Raw genomic sequence first — 17422 nt, 5'->3', positions numbered from 1 at the left:
GTCCCTTTATTATTTTTACAATAATTTATTTAAACATTTGCTTTTTAATGACTTATGACTTTAATGAGTTTGCTTGTTGTGTATATTAATGGCTTTAGAAAACAGATTATTGATGCTCCTCACACAGTGATAGAGTCAAGACTCGCAATACAGTCCATTGTTAAACATTCAGAACACTTCAACAGGGACTTGTATGGCTCTTCATCTAAGGACTTTCAAATATGAGGAATTTAAAGGAGTACCCCATTGCAGCTTTACAGAACCTAACATCTCTGGGAGATTCTCTACTGTACATACTGAACAATGTAAATAACATTACTGCTGACAAAAACAGCTGACAACGAAACCTCATCTAATGCATTCGAGTATAGTATTTCTAACCTTGGTTTCAGTGTTCCTCATGCTGGAAAAGCATTGGAGTATGTGCAAATCTTTGTGTTTATATGACTCCTCACTACTGATTTAGTGGAATTAGACAGATGAGAATAAAATGGATATCTTCACTGGATATACCACAGAAAAGCAGAGCACCGTGAATCATACTTCCCCTGCATCAACATGGCTTTAAAACAAGCCCCATACTGTAATGTGAAAAGTTAAAATGCTAAACTCAATTGCAGCGGTCCAAGTGAGACTTAGAAATCATGTTTTTCTGTCTCAGTTAACAACTTTGTAATACCGTTTCTCCAGTGTGCAGTTTACTCCTGTTTATGGTCCCAGCATACAGTGATCAGTTTACTCTACAAATGTCTTAAGACTGCGTGAATATGGCTGTATGAACTGACCTTCTCTCAGAGGGAAGCCCCAAGTGCTGCATTGTCTTAAGGTGATGTCACTTATATGCCTCTTTGCTGCTTGCAGTAGTCATAGGAATAATAAGACAAAATCACAGCAAATGACCCCCAACAATAAGAGACACAAGGCCTAAAAAGCACTAAATGACGTCAAAATATTGCTGCTGTGACATGAGTAGTAGTCAGCAAAATACACTGTGACTTGGTGTGCTGCCGTTTAATCCTTGCAAGGGCTGTGGCCTGGATTTAAAAAATACTGAGGATATGAGTCCAATGGGCTGCCCACACATGCATAGTAAAACAGCCTAAAAGCAATCAAATTGAAATGTATTGTGCCTCATGCAACATTTTAAAACTGTACTTTTTCTGAGAGGTTTGACATATGAGTGTTCCATGTTGGAGTTAGTAAATGTATTGTAAATTGCTCCTTTCCAGCTAAAAGAATTAGTAAATAGATTGTACATTTTGCAAAATAAATAAATAAAATCACAAGTTCAAGAAAAAGATGGTTCTCCCTGTGGGCACGTCTATCAGAAACTGTTCATGAACTTGTGAATTTCATATGTATCTATGAAAAAAAATGTAAATTTTGTATTTGTACTTCAAAAATTTTCTGTCCTACTAATGACTTTTGCTTGAGGCACATTACGTTTTAAAAATACTGGGATCAGTGTTTAAAATTCTAATATTTTAAAATAGTAGAATTTAACACTTCAATTTTGCTAAAACCTTTGAATTCCCAGAAGAAATGAAAATGACATGACCTCAGTGTCCTCAGTGATAAAAAAGTGTTATTTATGTAGCATTTTTATTGTGACATGCCATAATACCGCCCAGATTCTGTTGCTCCAACCACAATGTACCTTGATGTAGCACTTGAGACAATGCCACTAGTGTCACTGGCTGTTAAAAACACACCACTGACATTATTTATTGACATTTATGACAGTGATCATTGCTACACCAGCAACATAAAAGTGTCAAACAAGACAGCCCATAAGTGAACAGGTTGACACACAAAATTAGTAATTTGTGTATCTTGTTTTTAATCATATGAACATGTGCTACTTTGAAGAAAAAACGATCTACCCACTGTATCAGTCTGAAAAATACCTGCGAGGGCATTGTTTACTTGGGTTGGTGACGCTGCCAGTGTGAGGTCTGTGACTCGCCACTGTACCCCTGAGCACAGCTATAACCTCCATAGATTTGACATGTCTGATATTTGATTGTCATGATATCAGTAACATTGCTCAAAGTATGAATCGAACATGTGATAAGCTGCAGTTGCACAGTACGACAGAGCGGGCTGCCGTAACTCAGAAAACCATGGGGCTGTTATCCCTCTTAGTGCAGCACTTCAGGTTGACATACTATAACATCCTAATGTACCAAACCTGGGTCAAATTAGCTGTGTAATCAAAGCAGATGGTTAATTGTTTCATATGTGTAATTGGCATGTTTTGACCATCTGGGGGGAAGACATGGTCATACTGTAAACTCTGACAAGAAATTGATTCAATTTTACTGGCAATTCAACCACACAAGGTGATCTGCATTCTGTTAGCTGCAGACAGCAGTTTATCTGAAAGGGAACATCACATTTACAGTACAGTCCAGTGAGGGACTGATTATACTGCATCATATTTGACTGTAATTTGTGTAACACTCTGTTATGGATGCACTATTAACATATTCATTGTGGACAAGAAAAAAGTAATTTTAAATATCACAAATATATATATATAACAAATATACCTAATTTCTGCCTGATATTGGCTCAGATGGATGTCCTCAATGGGTTATTGGTGCATCCCTTTTCTATATATTTGTATAATGAGCAGATAGCTAGATGTGCAGTGTGTTTTTAGAATGGTATCTAGCTAACTCTCAGGAAGCTGTGTACACAGTACTGTATCAAAGGCTCATTATGGAAATGGTCATTTAACACAATTCAGTCAGTGCTCTACTGAAATAACATATTTCACAACATCCCATGTTAGTACAGATTCAGTCAAATAAAACTACTGTTGTTTTTCCAAGCTGGGCCTTTAAGACTATATGGAAAGATCCCTTATGCTGAATCGAATGATGCTGTCCATGCAGGCTCTGCACAGATCTTGGCCTACAGCCATGATATTTGAAAAAATATGACAAAACAACTGAAACAGTATTTATGACCTCATCCATTTGGTATTGCAAGAAATATGTTTTTGCTTTTGATGTGTACGTGATTATTTGAGAAAAACCAATGCCTTTGCTGTGACATCAGCATGGTGACTTTTTATATAGAAAGATTGCATTAAGCAGGTGGTAATGTCTCTCATACAGTATACTGTATATTGTAATTTAGACATCTCTTATAGTGTGCATCTCTCATTTGGGAATCTTTCCACAGGCCCAGGACATATTTTACAACAAAATAGCAAAGAAAAAAGCCCTGAGGCCCAAGCGGTCATGTCAGGCTTCCAAGCATCATTACCTGTGTGATTACTGGTCTGGTTTCCTCTCCGGGTACTCTGTTCCTGAGGACTTGATGATGAACTGAAAAATACCTTAACAAGGAACTGACAATACCTTAACCCTGATGAGCACATATTTGTACCACTCCAGGTGCCTCTAAGAACTCTTGATTTAATTCAGATGTGGTGCAGAACCAGCAAAACAAGTAGTGACACTGTAGTTTTTTCTACTAAAGACTACATACTCTGACTGAGCGTTGAAGCTACATGGGTTTTACTGCAGATTTGAGGTCAATTTAGTTTCAAGTCAAACAAGTGACGTATGACATTTAGGAATACAATTCCCCATTTAAAAAAAATCACCTGGGGAATTTTTTTTTGATATTTAGAACTAAAAAAAACACCAGTTGATTTATTTTATTTTCAGTTTATAAGTGGACTCCAAAGCTGAATTCACCTCAACACTAAAATACAGAATCATCTAAAGACATGAAAAAGAATGAAAAGCTAATTAAAGGACACAGACTCTATGAAAAATCATTTCCAATCCCTAGCAGCAAACAAGATGTTTGTTGACTATGTAAATGTCATTGATATGTCAATGATTTCATCATAGTTTTTATCATGCAATGTCATGTATAAAGAGATGTTGGGTGTTGGGGGTGGAACAGGTCACGGGGAAAGAGAAAAAAAAATGTTCAGTGACTTATGTCATGATTATAGTTGACTTTCTTTTAACTCCTGAAACGCAGATGTTGCCAAAACCATCAACCATCATGTGTTAACATGAAAAAAGAGAAATCAGTTTTTGTTTTGTATAACAAAAGAATGATATACCGATATTTGTCAAGTATTTCTGATGAGATCTTTGTTTTATGTGTTAACTACAGAATCTTTCTTTTCTGTTATGGGTTACTTTCTATGTATTTTGGTATGATGTATGATGATTGTTGTTCTGTCACATCAAACGTAACATCTCAGATACAATTTTGACTCACTAATGGATGACTGTGCTGAAATCTCAACATCCAAAAATGTAGAAATTGATAAAGTTGCTTGATTGTGGACAAGTGGACAGAGTCTGAGAGAGGCTTGTTGCTTTTCATGGATTATGATGACATGCTGATTTTGATTTGAAAATTATAATGTCTAATCAATTCCTATTTGTGAATAGTATTCCAACTCACCATGATGACAATTTCTGTTATTAAAAACACATTCTGAGAAGGTCGAATAAAGCTATTTTACATTCAGTAACACTATCTGAATTTGTCTGAATCAACAAATCATGGATTAATAGGGAAGTGATAAACACTTGTGTGTACAGTGCATACGCATCATATTGTATTCTATCATAAAAAAGACCCTGACGCTTTATTGCTTTGCACACAAGTTGTGGTTGTAACAAGACTATTTATATAATTAAGAGCCAAGCCAAAGAATACGTTTTTTCTCCTGCAGCATTGAGGGTGAGTCACACAACCAAAAATATCACACAGGGCTGCTGCACACAGATGCACACTAACAGGGTGGCATAGCCTGAGCCCGCCTGTGCCTTAAAAGCCACAGCTTGTCACTGTAAGTACCTGTAATTCATCAGTGTATTCATCCCCTGTGTGGTCTGGTTTTAGCCATGACCACACTGGTCACCCAGCAGAGTTTTTTTATCGAGGTCTGGGTTGTAGTCATTTGTAAAGCAGCATGAAACTTCAGAGGCCACAAGGCTCCAGTACAGTTCTGAATGTTACTTTTAAAAATATCAAACTAAAGAAAGTTAATTATTTACAGGTGCAAACTAAAATGTGAAAGATTTATTATATAGGGGTGAAATTGCAGAATGCAACCTTCTGAGCACCACTCACACCCCACTGCACCCTCCTGTGTCCAGACACACAGGACAGAACGTTGGCTCACTTTTAAAACAAAAGCATAATTCCTTATCTAGAGCCGGTGTTTGGTTTGTCCATTCTGGGCTACTCTACCTGGTGGTGCAACATGGCTGCCTCTATGAAAGGAGACCAGTTCTCTATGTAGATTTAAAAGGTTCATTCATTCAAAGATTAAGAAAATGCAATAGTTAGTACATATTTATGAATACTCTAATCAATTTCTGCTAATAAATCGCTGTAAATATTACACATTTTAACTAGGATACAATCAAAATTCTGCAAACTGACCACAGTGTATTGTGTGAAGCATAACTGCTACAACTGTTTTCATATTCTAATCTTTAAAACACTTGCTAATCTGATAAATCCTTTAAATAAACCTGACTTCGTATTTGGTCATGTTGGTCATATCAAAAGCTTAATCTGATGATCTTCAGCTTAGTTTAGCTGTCACTTTATTACAATTCACATGAGGAAGACCCAATTGTGTGCACAAAATTTCACCGAAAAACATTTGTTAAGATATTTAAAAGCAGTGGACCAACCAGCATTGCTGCATAGTTAATGTGGCCAATCAAATAACTTTCTAAAATTTATGATTGGCTTAGTATTGGGTCATGTTCTTCCAAAATAGGATGATCTCTGTCCTTAACTGCAGTTGAATAGTGTTTGTGTTTTTAACTTGTAAGCTTCACTAAGATCAACCTCAAACTACATAAGTTACACAAACAAATCTTTTTTCAGCGTTGTTTAGTTCTACCACAATCTTACTACACCATAAATTCCTGGTTTTCAGTTATTTCAAGAACTGGGGCAACTACAGTCACAGGTTAGAAAAGGCCTAAAAAGAAGCTAATAGAAAAGTGACTTATGGATCTACACATTGACACAGTGCTGTGCTCATCATTGGTTTGGGAGTTTGTGAGGTCCTTTTCTATTGCTCTTAGAAGTAGAGACTTACACCACCTACCACACTCTTCCACTCCAGGATCAGAAGGTCTTTCCTTTGTTTAGTTTCAACCTACTGTACCAGAGTCGTGTATAAGCTGTTGACCTTGACCTACCACATCCTGTAACAATATGCCCAACATTTATCAAGATAGCTAATTTATAATGCTAATCTGCATTTCATGTGCAAGCATGCAAATAACAAGATGCCTGTTGGATAAACTCCACATGTGTATCTACCACACTAAGTGGTCATGGGATTTGAGAAAATACTCCCTCACTGATTTATTTCTCAGGCCATTAGCTTACCACAAACACTGCTACACATGTCACACATGACATGTGTATCCGGGGTATGCTAAAATCCAAATCTGTCTTCCAGCACATTTAATGCTTGCAAATTAGCATGTTATATCTAGAGGGTGTTGTATGGTGTACAGCTTACTTGGGGCCAATTTGTGACTTGAGAGAGTGGACCTTAGAAATAAAATTATCTTCACTTTACTGGAAAAAACTTTAAAAACCTACAGTATACAATTTCAAAGGGGCCAAAATGTTGCATCCATCTATTTTCTAGTTTTCCCTTTATCCTGTTATGAGCCATCTATTCTGCAAAACCCAAATTTTACTTAATACCAGCTTTTTAAAAATCTCCCTTTCTGCTGTATTTGTGCATGGTAACTACAGAATATTTCTGAGTACAGGAACAGTGTATTTATGTAAAATAAACTATAGTTACGATGTGGTCAGGGTTTGGAACTAAAACACTCAGTTAAGGGAAAGATTGTGGTTAAAGTTCATGAGAAGGCGCTCTTTAAATTTAGGTCCGTGACCAGATGCAAACGTCATCTCCTGGATTATTGACACCAACCACTCACCCTTCACTACAGTGTAGCACTAAATATTGGCATTGGTCATTAATGATTAAGTTTTAAAAACTTTATTTGACCAAATTTGGAGAAAACCAGACCTCCCAGAAAACTGGGACATGCGGAGCATGAAAAGTCCGCACAGAAATGTGTCCAGCAGTCCTGGCTAAGTTCAAACTGCAGAAGCTTCTTTATTTGTAGGCCACCTCTAACCACTGAGCCACCAAACACTGTGAAAGTGTTCCTGTGTGACTAAAGGGTTGACATGGAGGCAGTGGCGGTTTGTGGCTGGAGCTTCTCAGCCACCTCAAACTCCTTCCAGTCCCTTGATGTCTGATTTGTTTTATCTTTTGTTAGAGCTTGGTGTGTCGGCCGGTTACTAGCCAGAGGCTGTCAGGAAGGAAGACACTGACCACAAATTATCCTGTGGCCAGTCACACATGCAGTAAAATCCGCCTGTTTGTGTATGACAGAGTCACAGAGCGATGCAGCAGTTTTCCTCCATAGGTCTATATTTCTGACATTACACTACCTACACATGCATTCATTGCATGGAACATCATTTTAAGAGATTATAGCTATGTGAACAAAGTATATACAACTTAAAAATATGTAATATACGTTCTGTGAAATATTATAGTCTTTCATTCATGCTATGTGGTTTGCAACATATGTAAAAAAAAAAATATATATATATATATATATATATAAAACTTGTTTCTTTGCTGTGCCTGTGCCTCAAATGACAAATGTCTGGAAAGAAACCGTGCTGCTACAAAATCCATGCATTCCCAAAAGTTACATTGCAAGAATTTTCATGCATTTTTGCTGTTTGTAAATGCAGTATGGTGATCATTTGAGTCGAACCAATTTCCTTCACATAAGGGACAATGTCAGCACAAAGAGTTACAGTATATTTTGACATTGTCAGCAGTCATAATAATAGGTTAAGCTTTAATAGTCAGCATCTTTGTGTATCAGGAGGTTTGTGGTTGGGTGGGGGGTGCAATAGAAAGAAATGGTAAAACAAGCTGACTAAAGATACAGAGAACTGAAAAAGTAGAGCTGCTAGAGACCACCACTGAACCAGCTGACAGTCCTGTTCCAGCACCCACCCATCCTTACGCACCATTCGTAGGCCAAAGGTAATATTTAGGGACGCATGGGTACACAGCCAAACTCCAAACACACGTCGCTCTAAAACAAAAGTTGGATGCTAGGAAGAAACCAGGGAACTAAACATGTGGAGATGCTTTTCTTCTCTCTCTCACTGCACAGAAGAGATGTGAGACTATAAATATTAGCCACTGTCTTCTGGGTCATCACAAGGGCTTTACTGGATTGCACTGGATAGTCTTGTAGAGCAAAGACTGAAGCTAGTGAAACAACCAAATCTTTAAACTGAGACTCAGAATTGGCTTGTAAGAGATAAAAGATTGTAAGAGTTCATATTTATTTATTTAATATTTTTAAAATGCTACATTCAAAGAGCAGCACTCATCGATGCTTTCTGCCACTGGTGTTTGCTTTCTGCTTTTCTCTCATACTTCTGTTGAGCAATGGATACTCGGAGGCCTCTGTATACCACATAACAGGTAAGAATTGAATTGGTTTCTGCATGAATCAAAACTTTGCATTTTGATTTATGTTACCTCTAACCAACCCCAAATGCCTGACTGTAGACTCTGTCCTCTATGCCCCAACCTTGGGGATGCTCACAGCAGATCAGTGTGTTCTTATAGATCCCTTTCTCAAGGTGACAGACATGCTCCATGAGGACAGTTCCCACTGCATGCAGGAAGTCAGTGTGGAGGCTAGATTTAGCCAATAATGTGCCAGACCTCTTGCAGCAGGGCTTTATGCATTTTGCTAGAAGGACAGACATTTATAGCCTCTGCAAAGTTTTTATGTAGCCTCCTTTTAAAGACATAATTTTCTCCCAGGACGTTCCATACCTGTAGGTTGAACAGGACATAAATGTGATAGATCTGATACTTTTGTGCCCATTTTTCTCCACAGGCAACTGTTCATACAAAGATAAACACTACAAACCAGGAGATTCTTTTCGCAGAGGCTGTGACAAGTGCTTCTGTCATGACTTAGGCTTCTACTGCTTTCCGTGAGTCGATTATTTATTTTGGGTCATATTACTTGACTTGAAGTGTATCAAGCTTTGGCTGGTTGTCACAGTCTAATGAAAGCTCTCATCTTCTCTCATTCAATCCAGGCCAATGAAGCCCACCTCTTGGCCCAGGAAGTGTCGCCGGGTCAGGACAGACTGTGGTTATACAGTCATTTATAAAGAGAACCCGCTGGTGCAGTGCCGAGCCTACAGCTGGATAGGATGACATACAGATCTGACTTTTTTACATGTTGAAGTTTTAATGACAAATCAGTTTTATCTGATCTGTAAGGCACACACAAAAGATTTCAGAAGAAATTAAATTTATACAACAGCAGTTACCAGCTGTGTTTGAGAGCATTTCCAGAATCAAAACATTTCATGTACATAACTGCATGGTGCATGACAGTAAGGTGGACAAGTTGTATTAAAGGAGTGTTACCCATGGTCTAAACACCAATGGGGCAATGTATGGTTGTTTACATTGTCTGTTATAATAGGCTAATAGGATAAAATGGGTACAAAGACAATTACATTAGTATGAAGTATTTAGAAGCTGAATCGCAATAAAAATGTAAAAAAAAAAAAAAGCAGCCACAAAGCCAACCAAAACAAATCAAACTGTATTTTCTGCTGAATTGAAACAAATAGCGAAACAGTTAATACAAGTTTTACTAGGTGGCAGAGTAATTTATGTTTGTATTTCTTACACAATCTACAATCTATAGTCTGAGAACTTATTTTTTCTAGCTTTTCTTTACTCAAAGCTCTAAGTACACATTGTAATATGTGTTGTACAAAACCCTCTATGGAACATAGTTTTGATTTAGTGGAGTTTAAATAAAAAATTGAGACTTATTTTTGCACTGCAGTTAATGTGGCTTTATTCTTTAAATCTGTTAATAGCATTCTACAAAAGACAAACCATGTTTAAACTATATTTTGTTCACCTCTAAATATCTTTGTGTTACAGTTTTTGTTCTCCAATGTCAGTAATAACATTAAATTTCCGTGAATACAGTAGCTGCACCCAAAGAGCTCATCAAACTCACTAGACACGATATATATGTATATGCACACGTATATGTATGTATATATGCACATCAGATGCTGAATAAGGATCAACATGAATTAAGTTATATACAGTACAGTCTGTCTTGTAAATGGCTCACTGGACCGTCTCACTATAAGAATTCAAAGATGCACTGAAAGTGGCTGGTGAGGCTATGATAAAGTCAGCCATGGGTGGTGAAGGCACTGTGCTGCAGTCGCCCTCCTGTCTGGATGGTAATCCAACATGTGAAGAAGGAAGTCTGAAAATCCCAAGGCCTCCTCTAACATGAAGTGGTACTTCTCCACCAGAATGTCATAAAGGCTCCAGAACCTCAATGGTCCAACATGACGCAGGTCACCTGGGTGGAAAACACTGAGTGTTACACAAGAATGCTCACAAGTAGCAATTATAAAATGATCTACAGGGAAGAAATCAATGCAAGTAAAATCAGACTGGGTATAGTGAGTTCAAACAGACTTCAGTTATTGAAAAGGTGACGCTGCAGTCTTACCTCTGCGGCTGAAGTACTCTGAAGAGTATTTGCCTGACAATGCAACACCTGATGGGATTTTACCAAGCAGTTCTATGATCTGGGCTATATGGTCTGAAGTGAATAGAGAGGAAAAACACCAGACACACAAAATGTCTCTACACAGTAGCATACAATGAAACAATTATAATGTAGCCACAGTGTCATTTAATTTAGTCCTTTTCAGAACTTGTCAGGCTTCTGTCAACACAGAGTATTAAATGTACCTTCCTCTAGGGAAATTGACTCCCTGGCTTTGGGCTGAAACAGTGAGTCTCCAGTGACCAATTCAAAGGCCTGAGAGAATGCAGGAGAAAATCAAAGGATGAGATACTGTATGTTACCATGTATGTAGCTGACTGATGATGATACGCAGAATAAGCTATATAATTCAAACCTAGAACATGATGACCCAGAACCCAGAAAGGTAAATTGTAAACACCCTAGAATATCTTTGTTTAATGGAATGGTTCAACCTTAAAGCACAAAATGTTGGGTTGAAATCTTTCACAGTGTAAACAGATGGTTTTTTCCTTACCATGCAAGCAACACTCCAGATGTCAGCAGGTGGGCCATACTCAGATCCCAGTAAAACTTCTAGTGAACGATACTGACGGGTCTGGATCTCCTCACAGAAATGTTTGTACTGAAAAAAGACGTACACAGAACAGGCACAAACCCTTATTTTTAGCCTTTCTGTGTTTATTTTCTCAGGATGTCATCTGCAGCAAATTTGGGCTTCTAGTCAATCAGCACACACAGTCTGTATTCTGAAAAATCAGGTAGATGCAAAAATCATACTGCATTGGAATCAAGGGGTCAGATGGGAAAAGGTGACATCTTGTTTTGCACACCAATTAGAACTGATCCATACTTCAGTGACAAAGTGATGACAGTTGGGGTGATTCAAAGCCTAACTCACAGAGTCCTGGTGAAGGAGACTAGCTGAGATTTGACTGGATTGTTTGACAGTTACCTGCAATGACTGATGTTTTTTTTCTTTCAGACATTGAAAACAACATTGTGCCCACAACACACGGTATCATCACCTTTTATATTTCAGAAAACCTGTTAAACAGTTCATTTACACATCCAGCGATTACACAGCAGTTTGTTATTTTTATTCTTTTGTGTCATTTTCTGAATAGCTGATGAATATAAGGCCAATACTTACATTCTGTTACGTCTGTTTTTGGTCTCTATCAATATATGACTCTTATGTCCACTACATTAGTCTCCTTGTCTGTCTACTCTTCTGGTTCTGCTGTCTTCTCCAGCCATACATTATGCTACGACAGCGATGAGAGTGAACAAGAACAGTAAAGCTGTGGGCTTGACAGCTAAACAATAAACTAAAGCTCAATATAAGTGTCCTTAAAATGAAGGAGCTGCAGAATCAGGCAATAATCTCAATCCTAACATCTGCATAATGAGAGTGGATAGATGCAAAAACTCAACAATGAATTTAACTAAGGTTATATGTTTTCAGGAGCTTTGAAAGTATATTTCAAATGATTTGTAAAGATCGACTCTCCTTGTAGGTGAACAAGTACAAAAAATGTCAACTATTATATTTAATATTTATAATGGCAGTGTGTGAAGTACAGAGCAACTACTGACCACCCAGCAGGAGCTGCCCAGGTCAGCAATCTTCACTGTAATTTCCTTTAAACTGTATGGGTTTGCTTGCTCCATATCTGAAAGAGAATCAATAAATCAGGTATTTAAAAATCTCATCCATCATAAGAGTATTTTAAATATTGGACAGTTGGTTTTGCACATCTCTAATATTTTAGATGGGACACATTCATTTGATTGCATGATAAATTTACATGAATCTTTTTTCTTTTAGTTTAGACATCAGTAAAACAAGTGTGTTGACACTTACAATAAACCACCTGCCTTTGTTGTGAACAAAGCAGAGACATTGCCGTAAAAAGCTCGTCAATAACACACAAGGTGGCTCCCGGGATATCTGCCTTGTATACATATTTGATGAACCATGTATGGCTGCTCATACAGCTCAGCTGTAAACTGCCCAGCTTTGAGACTTCATTTTTAAACAATCTCCAGCAACTGTAGCAATAAAAAAAAAACAACTGTGCCTGTGGACTTGGCCTTCTTCCCAGTCAGTACAGAGGAGGAGCTGCTGCTCCCTGCTGGCACTTTGTGGGACTGCTCCTCCAGACACAGCAGGATGTTCTCTGGCTTGATGTCTGTGTGGATGATTTTACACTGAGTGTGAAGATAGTCAAGCCCTTGCAGAACCTAAAGAAAATGCATAACAGTTATGTTGATGTTTCCTTCCATACAACCATTATTAAACTGCTGCCATATCTGTGAGTTCACCTGGAAAAACTCATGACCCAAACAAATTAGAATGTATACACATATGTGTGAGCTGCCTCTGGTTTCCAAAGGCCTGGTGACCTGGGAAACCCTTTATCAATCCACAAAAGAACAGTTATAAAATATCGATGAAAATATCAGTGAAATACAGCAGCAACCACTATGAATAATCTTAATTTCCTGCATTCATTTAGATACATTTGTCATTTTTATTCACTTTCTTGTGCTTTACCTGAGTAAGCACTTGTTTTACCCACAGCCGCAACAGTCCAGGAGTGCCAAAACACAGCTGCCAACTTCTCAGGTCAGGCCCCAGCAGCTCAAGCACCAGACACATGTCTAACCAAAAGGCATTAAGGACAACTTTCCAAACCAAACCCCTTCAGTCAGCCAACATACTGACAACCTGTTGATTAGAGTGTGCATAGATCATTTTTTGATATCACACATTTATTCTTATACTATGACACTGACACACACATCAGCGCACACCTCCACACATGAAAACTCCTCATCCCTGTGCCACGTTTACAATAAGTGTGCAAAAAATGACAAAAAAGGATATGAACTCCATTGACACCAGCCAGCTTAAACTCATCTAGGAGCTGAACTATTCTTTTGCTGGAGGGATGACGACTCATAGGACCACTGGCCTAATGAAAAAGTAGAAGAGTACAGGAACAGTGAGAATAAGAAGGAATTAAACAAGGACATGGAGAAACATAGGGAATAAAAGGCAAAGCAATATGAGGTGGAGGAGATTGTAATTTTGTGTTAGCATGTATAGGAAGAAAGGTGGAAAATTACAAACAAAGAAAAAATCAGGAACATTTGACAGGAACATGGATCATATTAAAGAGAAGGAACACAGGCAAAAGTTCACTGACACAGTGTAAGAGGGCCAGTTCATCCTGTCCTGCCTGGGTGAAGCCAGCTCCACTCTTCAGCACCTTCACAGCAACACACCGACCAAGCCTGCTAACACAAACACCAGATCAGATCAGTCCATTCTCTACCAAATCCATGAAAACTGTAAGAGAGTCATCAGTGTCATAAAACACGTATTTATATAATTATCTTAAAAAATATTATATATAAAGTTCTATTTTAATATTTTTTTTATTTCTCACCATAAAAACATTAAGTTAATGGTTTGCTGCAACACACAATAAGCTAACTCTGTAGGTATACTGACCACAATTATCTTTCGTACTATAGTGCTGGATATGATGGTGTATGGAGATTGCATTATGCTTTTTTTGTTTTTAACAGTGAAATTAGTTAAAAGTTATTCTAATAATATAATGATATACAAATACAACTAAAAGCCCCTCCCAACCCCAGTAATTTGTGTACAGTCCCTAATTAAAGCTTCTTGTACCTGAGGTCCCGACACAGCCAGACAGTGGAGAAATAGCCCCAGCCAAGCTTAGAAACCACTTGGTATCTTCCATTCAAGGTGTCACCTATCTGGACAGGGTGGTATCCACCTGAGGAGATCAAAACAAAATAGTTAAATCTATTATTTAATTGTTTATATGGTTTTATTTTATTTATTTAATGTTGTTCAGCCAGCATGGCACACAGTTATTGAGCATCATTAGAGATATTGAAACCATATCTCAATTTCTATTAAAAATGAAAATACGCGGGTATATTATTTATTACTGTGTCAAGTATCTGTTGTATCTCACACTTAGAAACTTATCAGCAGGTACACATAGAGACCTACAGAGTTGGCAGACAAGGCAACAGGGACCAAGGTCAAAATGGCAAATTGGCAAAAAAGATACTGCCAGCTTAAGTGATACAAATTGAGAAAACGGTAAAACTATTCAGTATTGTAGTAGTTGTAGTTGTGTCTTAAGAAGACACTGAAAATAAAACCTGACCAAGCTGATATATCATCCTATAGAAGCTGACCTACTTTAGTCCCCCACTTCTTTACATAATCTTCATCAAAATATAAATTATAATAAGTCTGGCTCACCTTACAGCAATTACCATAATCAGGTAAAAAATTTCAGTTTTTCAATAGACCTGCAAACTAGACACATTACCGTCAAACTCAATTATACAATTTTTTGCTTGCCACAAAAAAGCATGAATTGGGCTTTAAGAATCTCTGCCATACCATAGCAGTATTCTCTGGGGTCCTCAGAGTCCTGACTGTCTTTGGGCTCCAGTTGTTCATGGCATCCAAGGGCTCCAAAATAATAAGATGACACAGCCTTACTCCTACAAAACACACACCAGCAGGTCATATGAAAAGGTGGTTCTGTAGTTTCCTGCATTTCTGCCTTTACATTATGTTCATGTAAGTCTGTTAAGGGAAGTTGAACTACTTTTAGTTATCAATCAGCATCTGAAGTTATGCTATTTCTGATTCAGCTGTAAATAATTCTACAATATGTTCATGCAACCTGATAACTGCATTCCAGGTGCTTGGAAATCTACCGCAGCAAAGGCTGGGAGAGTTTGGGTCCCATCAGGCTTGAAAAAAAAACCTGAGCACAGTAATGGCTGGCAGGACATACAGTAGTCTCATGAGAGATATGACACCCCTGTTTTTACTGTACATGGAGAACATACACATTTAGATGCTAAATAATTCTCTTTTTTGTCAAAGATACAGCATATAGACATAAAGACTTATCAAGACTTGACACTGCGGTATCCTGTCTGCTCTCACTACCATTTAAGTCACCGCTTTGATGCCTAAAATAATGCTGGCACACGTTGTTTGTCAAATACACTGCTAAACTTAGCTACACCAAACTGCACTGGTGTAGTCACAAAAATAAGGTCAAGCTAAGCTGAGGTCAAGAATTCATGACTGCATAAAAAGTTGAAAGACACAGTGGGCCATTCAAAACCTTTTCTACCAAAAGTAAAACTTGAAGAAAGGAAATGTTTACTGAATCATTTGTGCATGTTAAAAAATATGTTAGGTTTAAAATGCATCACATTACCCAGGTGCTGCCAAAACGTCAAGAGGAATGGGGAGGTATTGAATAAAAGAAGTCATATACTCACATATGCTGCTGAGCAGCTGTAGAAGCTGAGCAGGGACTCTTCTGCATAGTGTGTTTCAGCAGTTGCAGCCTGCAGAAGTCAGCAGAACAATCGGAACAAAAGAGCTGGTACCTTGAACTACAATGTGGTTTATATCTGTAGTCTGCAGAGGTCAAATCTCTGGCATAAAGTAAGAAGAGAGATTGATGCGTTGGAAACAGCAAGAGAAACCGCAGTAGCTTTCATGCTTGAAAACCACTGACCGGCTGGGGAGTGGGGTGAGGTGTCTGGTTGAGCTCTCAGGAGACTGTGAACAGCAACAGCACTACTCAGCATGGTCCAAACATGGAAATCCCCACCAGAATGAGAATCAAATGAGAAGGGTGGCCAAGAACCGACACGTTACCCGTAATATTACTTATATTGTCGTTATTATTGCACGTTTATACCTGAATTTCCCTTTTAGGTAAAGTTGATCTTATCCTATCTAATATTAGCTGGTGTGAATGCACATGTTGTACTCAGTGACTTTACTGCTAAATAACTGCATAAATACTTTATTCTTAAGCTTCAAGAACTTGAAGCTTTTTGGAAGAAGTGACAGTGTGAAAACATGGTGCACTAAATATACACTAGATGTCATGAGTCTGTAGGTGTTTGTGTGTGTGTGTGTGTGTGTGTCTGTAGACACAAACTTTCCACATCTCAAAGCCTGAATCTCTGCTTTCTATTAACAACATCATGCTGTTAACACTCCCTCTGACATGGCACAGGACTTCGTGGCTGATATCACCAAGCAAAAGGGCTGCAGAGAAATAAAGCACAGACAGAGTGAGTGAGAAGACGAGTGTTAAAAAAGAAAGTGTGACAAAAACCAGAAGGTGCTGGAAGGAGAGAGATGGGAGAAAAGTTGCGTTTAAGGGTTGTGTGTGCATTGTGGAGCCTTCAGTGGCCTCTGGACTCCGTATGAAAAACTGTTCTTATTTACTATTTTCGCACAGTAGAACATGGAGATCATAATCTGTTTTTTTTTTTTTTTGGTTTTAGGTTAGTTCAGTCAAACTAAGTAGCTACCTTTTTCATAAAGGCAAAGTGTGTATTTCTAAGATAAGATCAAATTTTATTAATCCCACAGTGAGGAAATTCATTTGTTAAAGCAGCTCACAAAAACAATATAAAGTGCAAAAAGCACTATTAGAAAAACAAAGAGTAAAGGGTGCATGCAATCAAAAAGTGTGCAGAGGCACATAGGAAACATTTCTATAGAGTAACATTAAACACTGGAATTACATAACCTCAAACATGACTCAAAATTAATGCCAGTGTTGCTCTGTGACTGCTGGATGTGTAAACCAGCAACCTAGTTAAAATGGTCCATCCATTTATTATCT

General features: G+C 37.9%; 1 protein-coding gene across 1 annotated transcript; it reads right to left on the bottom strand.

The window, feature by feature from the left end:
• Nucleotides 1–9951: 9951 nt before the first annotated feature.
• On the bottom strand, nt 9952–16338 carry LOC113145085 (SRSF protein kinase 3). Its single transcript, XM_026331450.1, has 12 exons — nt 16053–16338; nt 15151–15254; nt 14398–14506; nt 13904–13991; nt 13582–13669; nt 13249–13355; nt 12773–12935; nt 12288–12364; nt 11206–11313; nt 10895–10964; nt 10650–10742; nt 9952–10496 (listed from the first exon to the last, which is right to left on the bottom strand). Exons 1-12 carry the CDS (start codon nt 16097–16099, stop codon nt 10309–10311), a joined length of 1242 nt encoding a protein of 413 aa, XP_026187235.1. The 5' UTR covers nt 16100–16338; the 3' UTR covers nt 9952–10308.
• Nucleotides 16339–17422: the final 1084 nt, after the last annotated feature.

The sequence above is a fragment of the Mastacembelus armatus genome, chromosome 7 (assembly GCF_900324485.2).
Source record: "Mastacembelus armatus chromosome 7, fMasArm1.2, whole genome shotgun sequence".
In the NCBI taxonomy this organism is placed as follows: Eukaryota; Metazoa; Chordata; class Actinopteri; order Synbranchiformes; family Mastacembelidae; genus Mastacembelus; species Mastacembelus armatus.
Note: the sequence above shows the minus strand (reverse complement) of the source record. Positions and strands in the feature narration are given on the sequence as shown.

What these genes read in the sequence shown, in the direction of transcription:
- LOC113145085 (XM_026331450.1), bottom strand. Translation starts at nt 16,099, where the DNA reads ATGCAGAAGAGTCCCTGCTCAGCTTCTACAGCTGCTCAGCAGCATAT. An exon ending in CCCCAGAGAATACTGCTATG is followed by an intron (nt 14,507 to 15,150) that starts GTATGGCAGAGA and finishes TGATCTCCTCAG; the next exon opens with GTGGATACCACCCTGTCCAG. An exon ending in GTCAATTTCCCTAGAGGAAG is followed by an intron (nt 10,743 to 10,894) that starts GTACATTTAATA and finishes TATTCACTTCAG; the next exon opens with ACCATATAGCCCAGATCATA.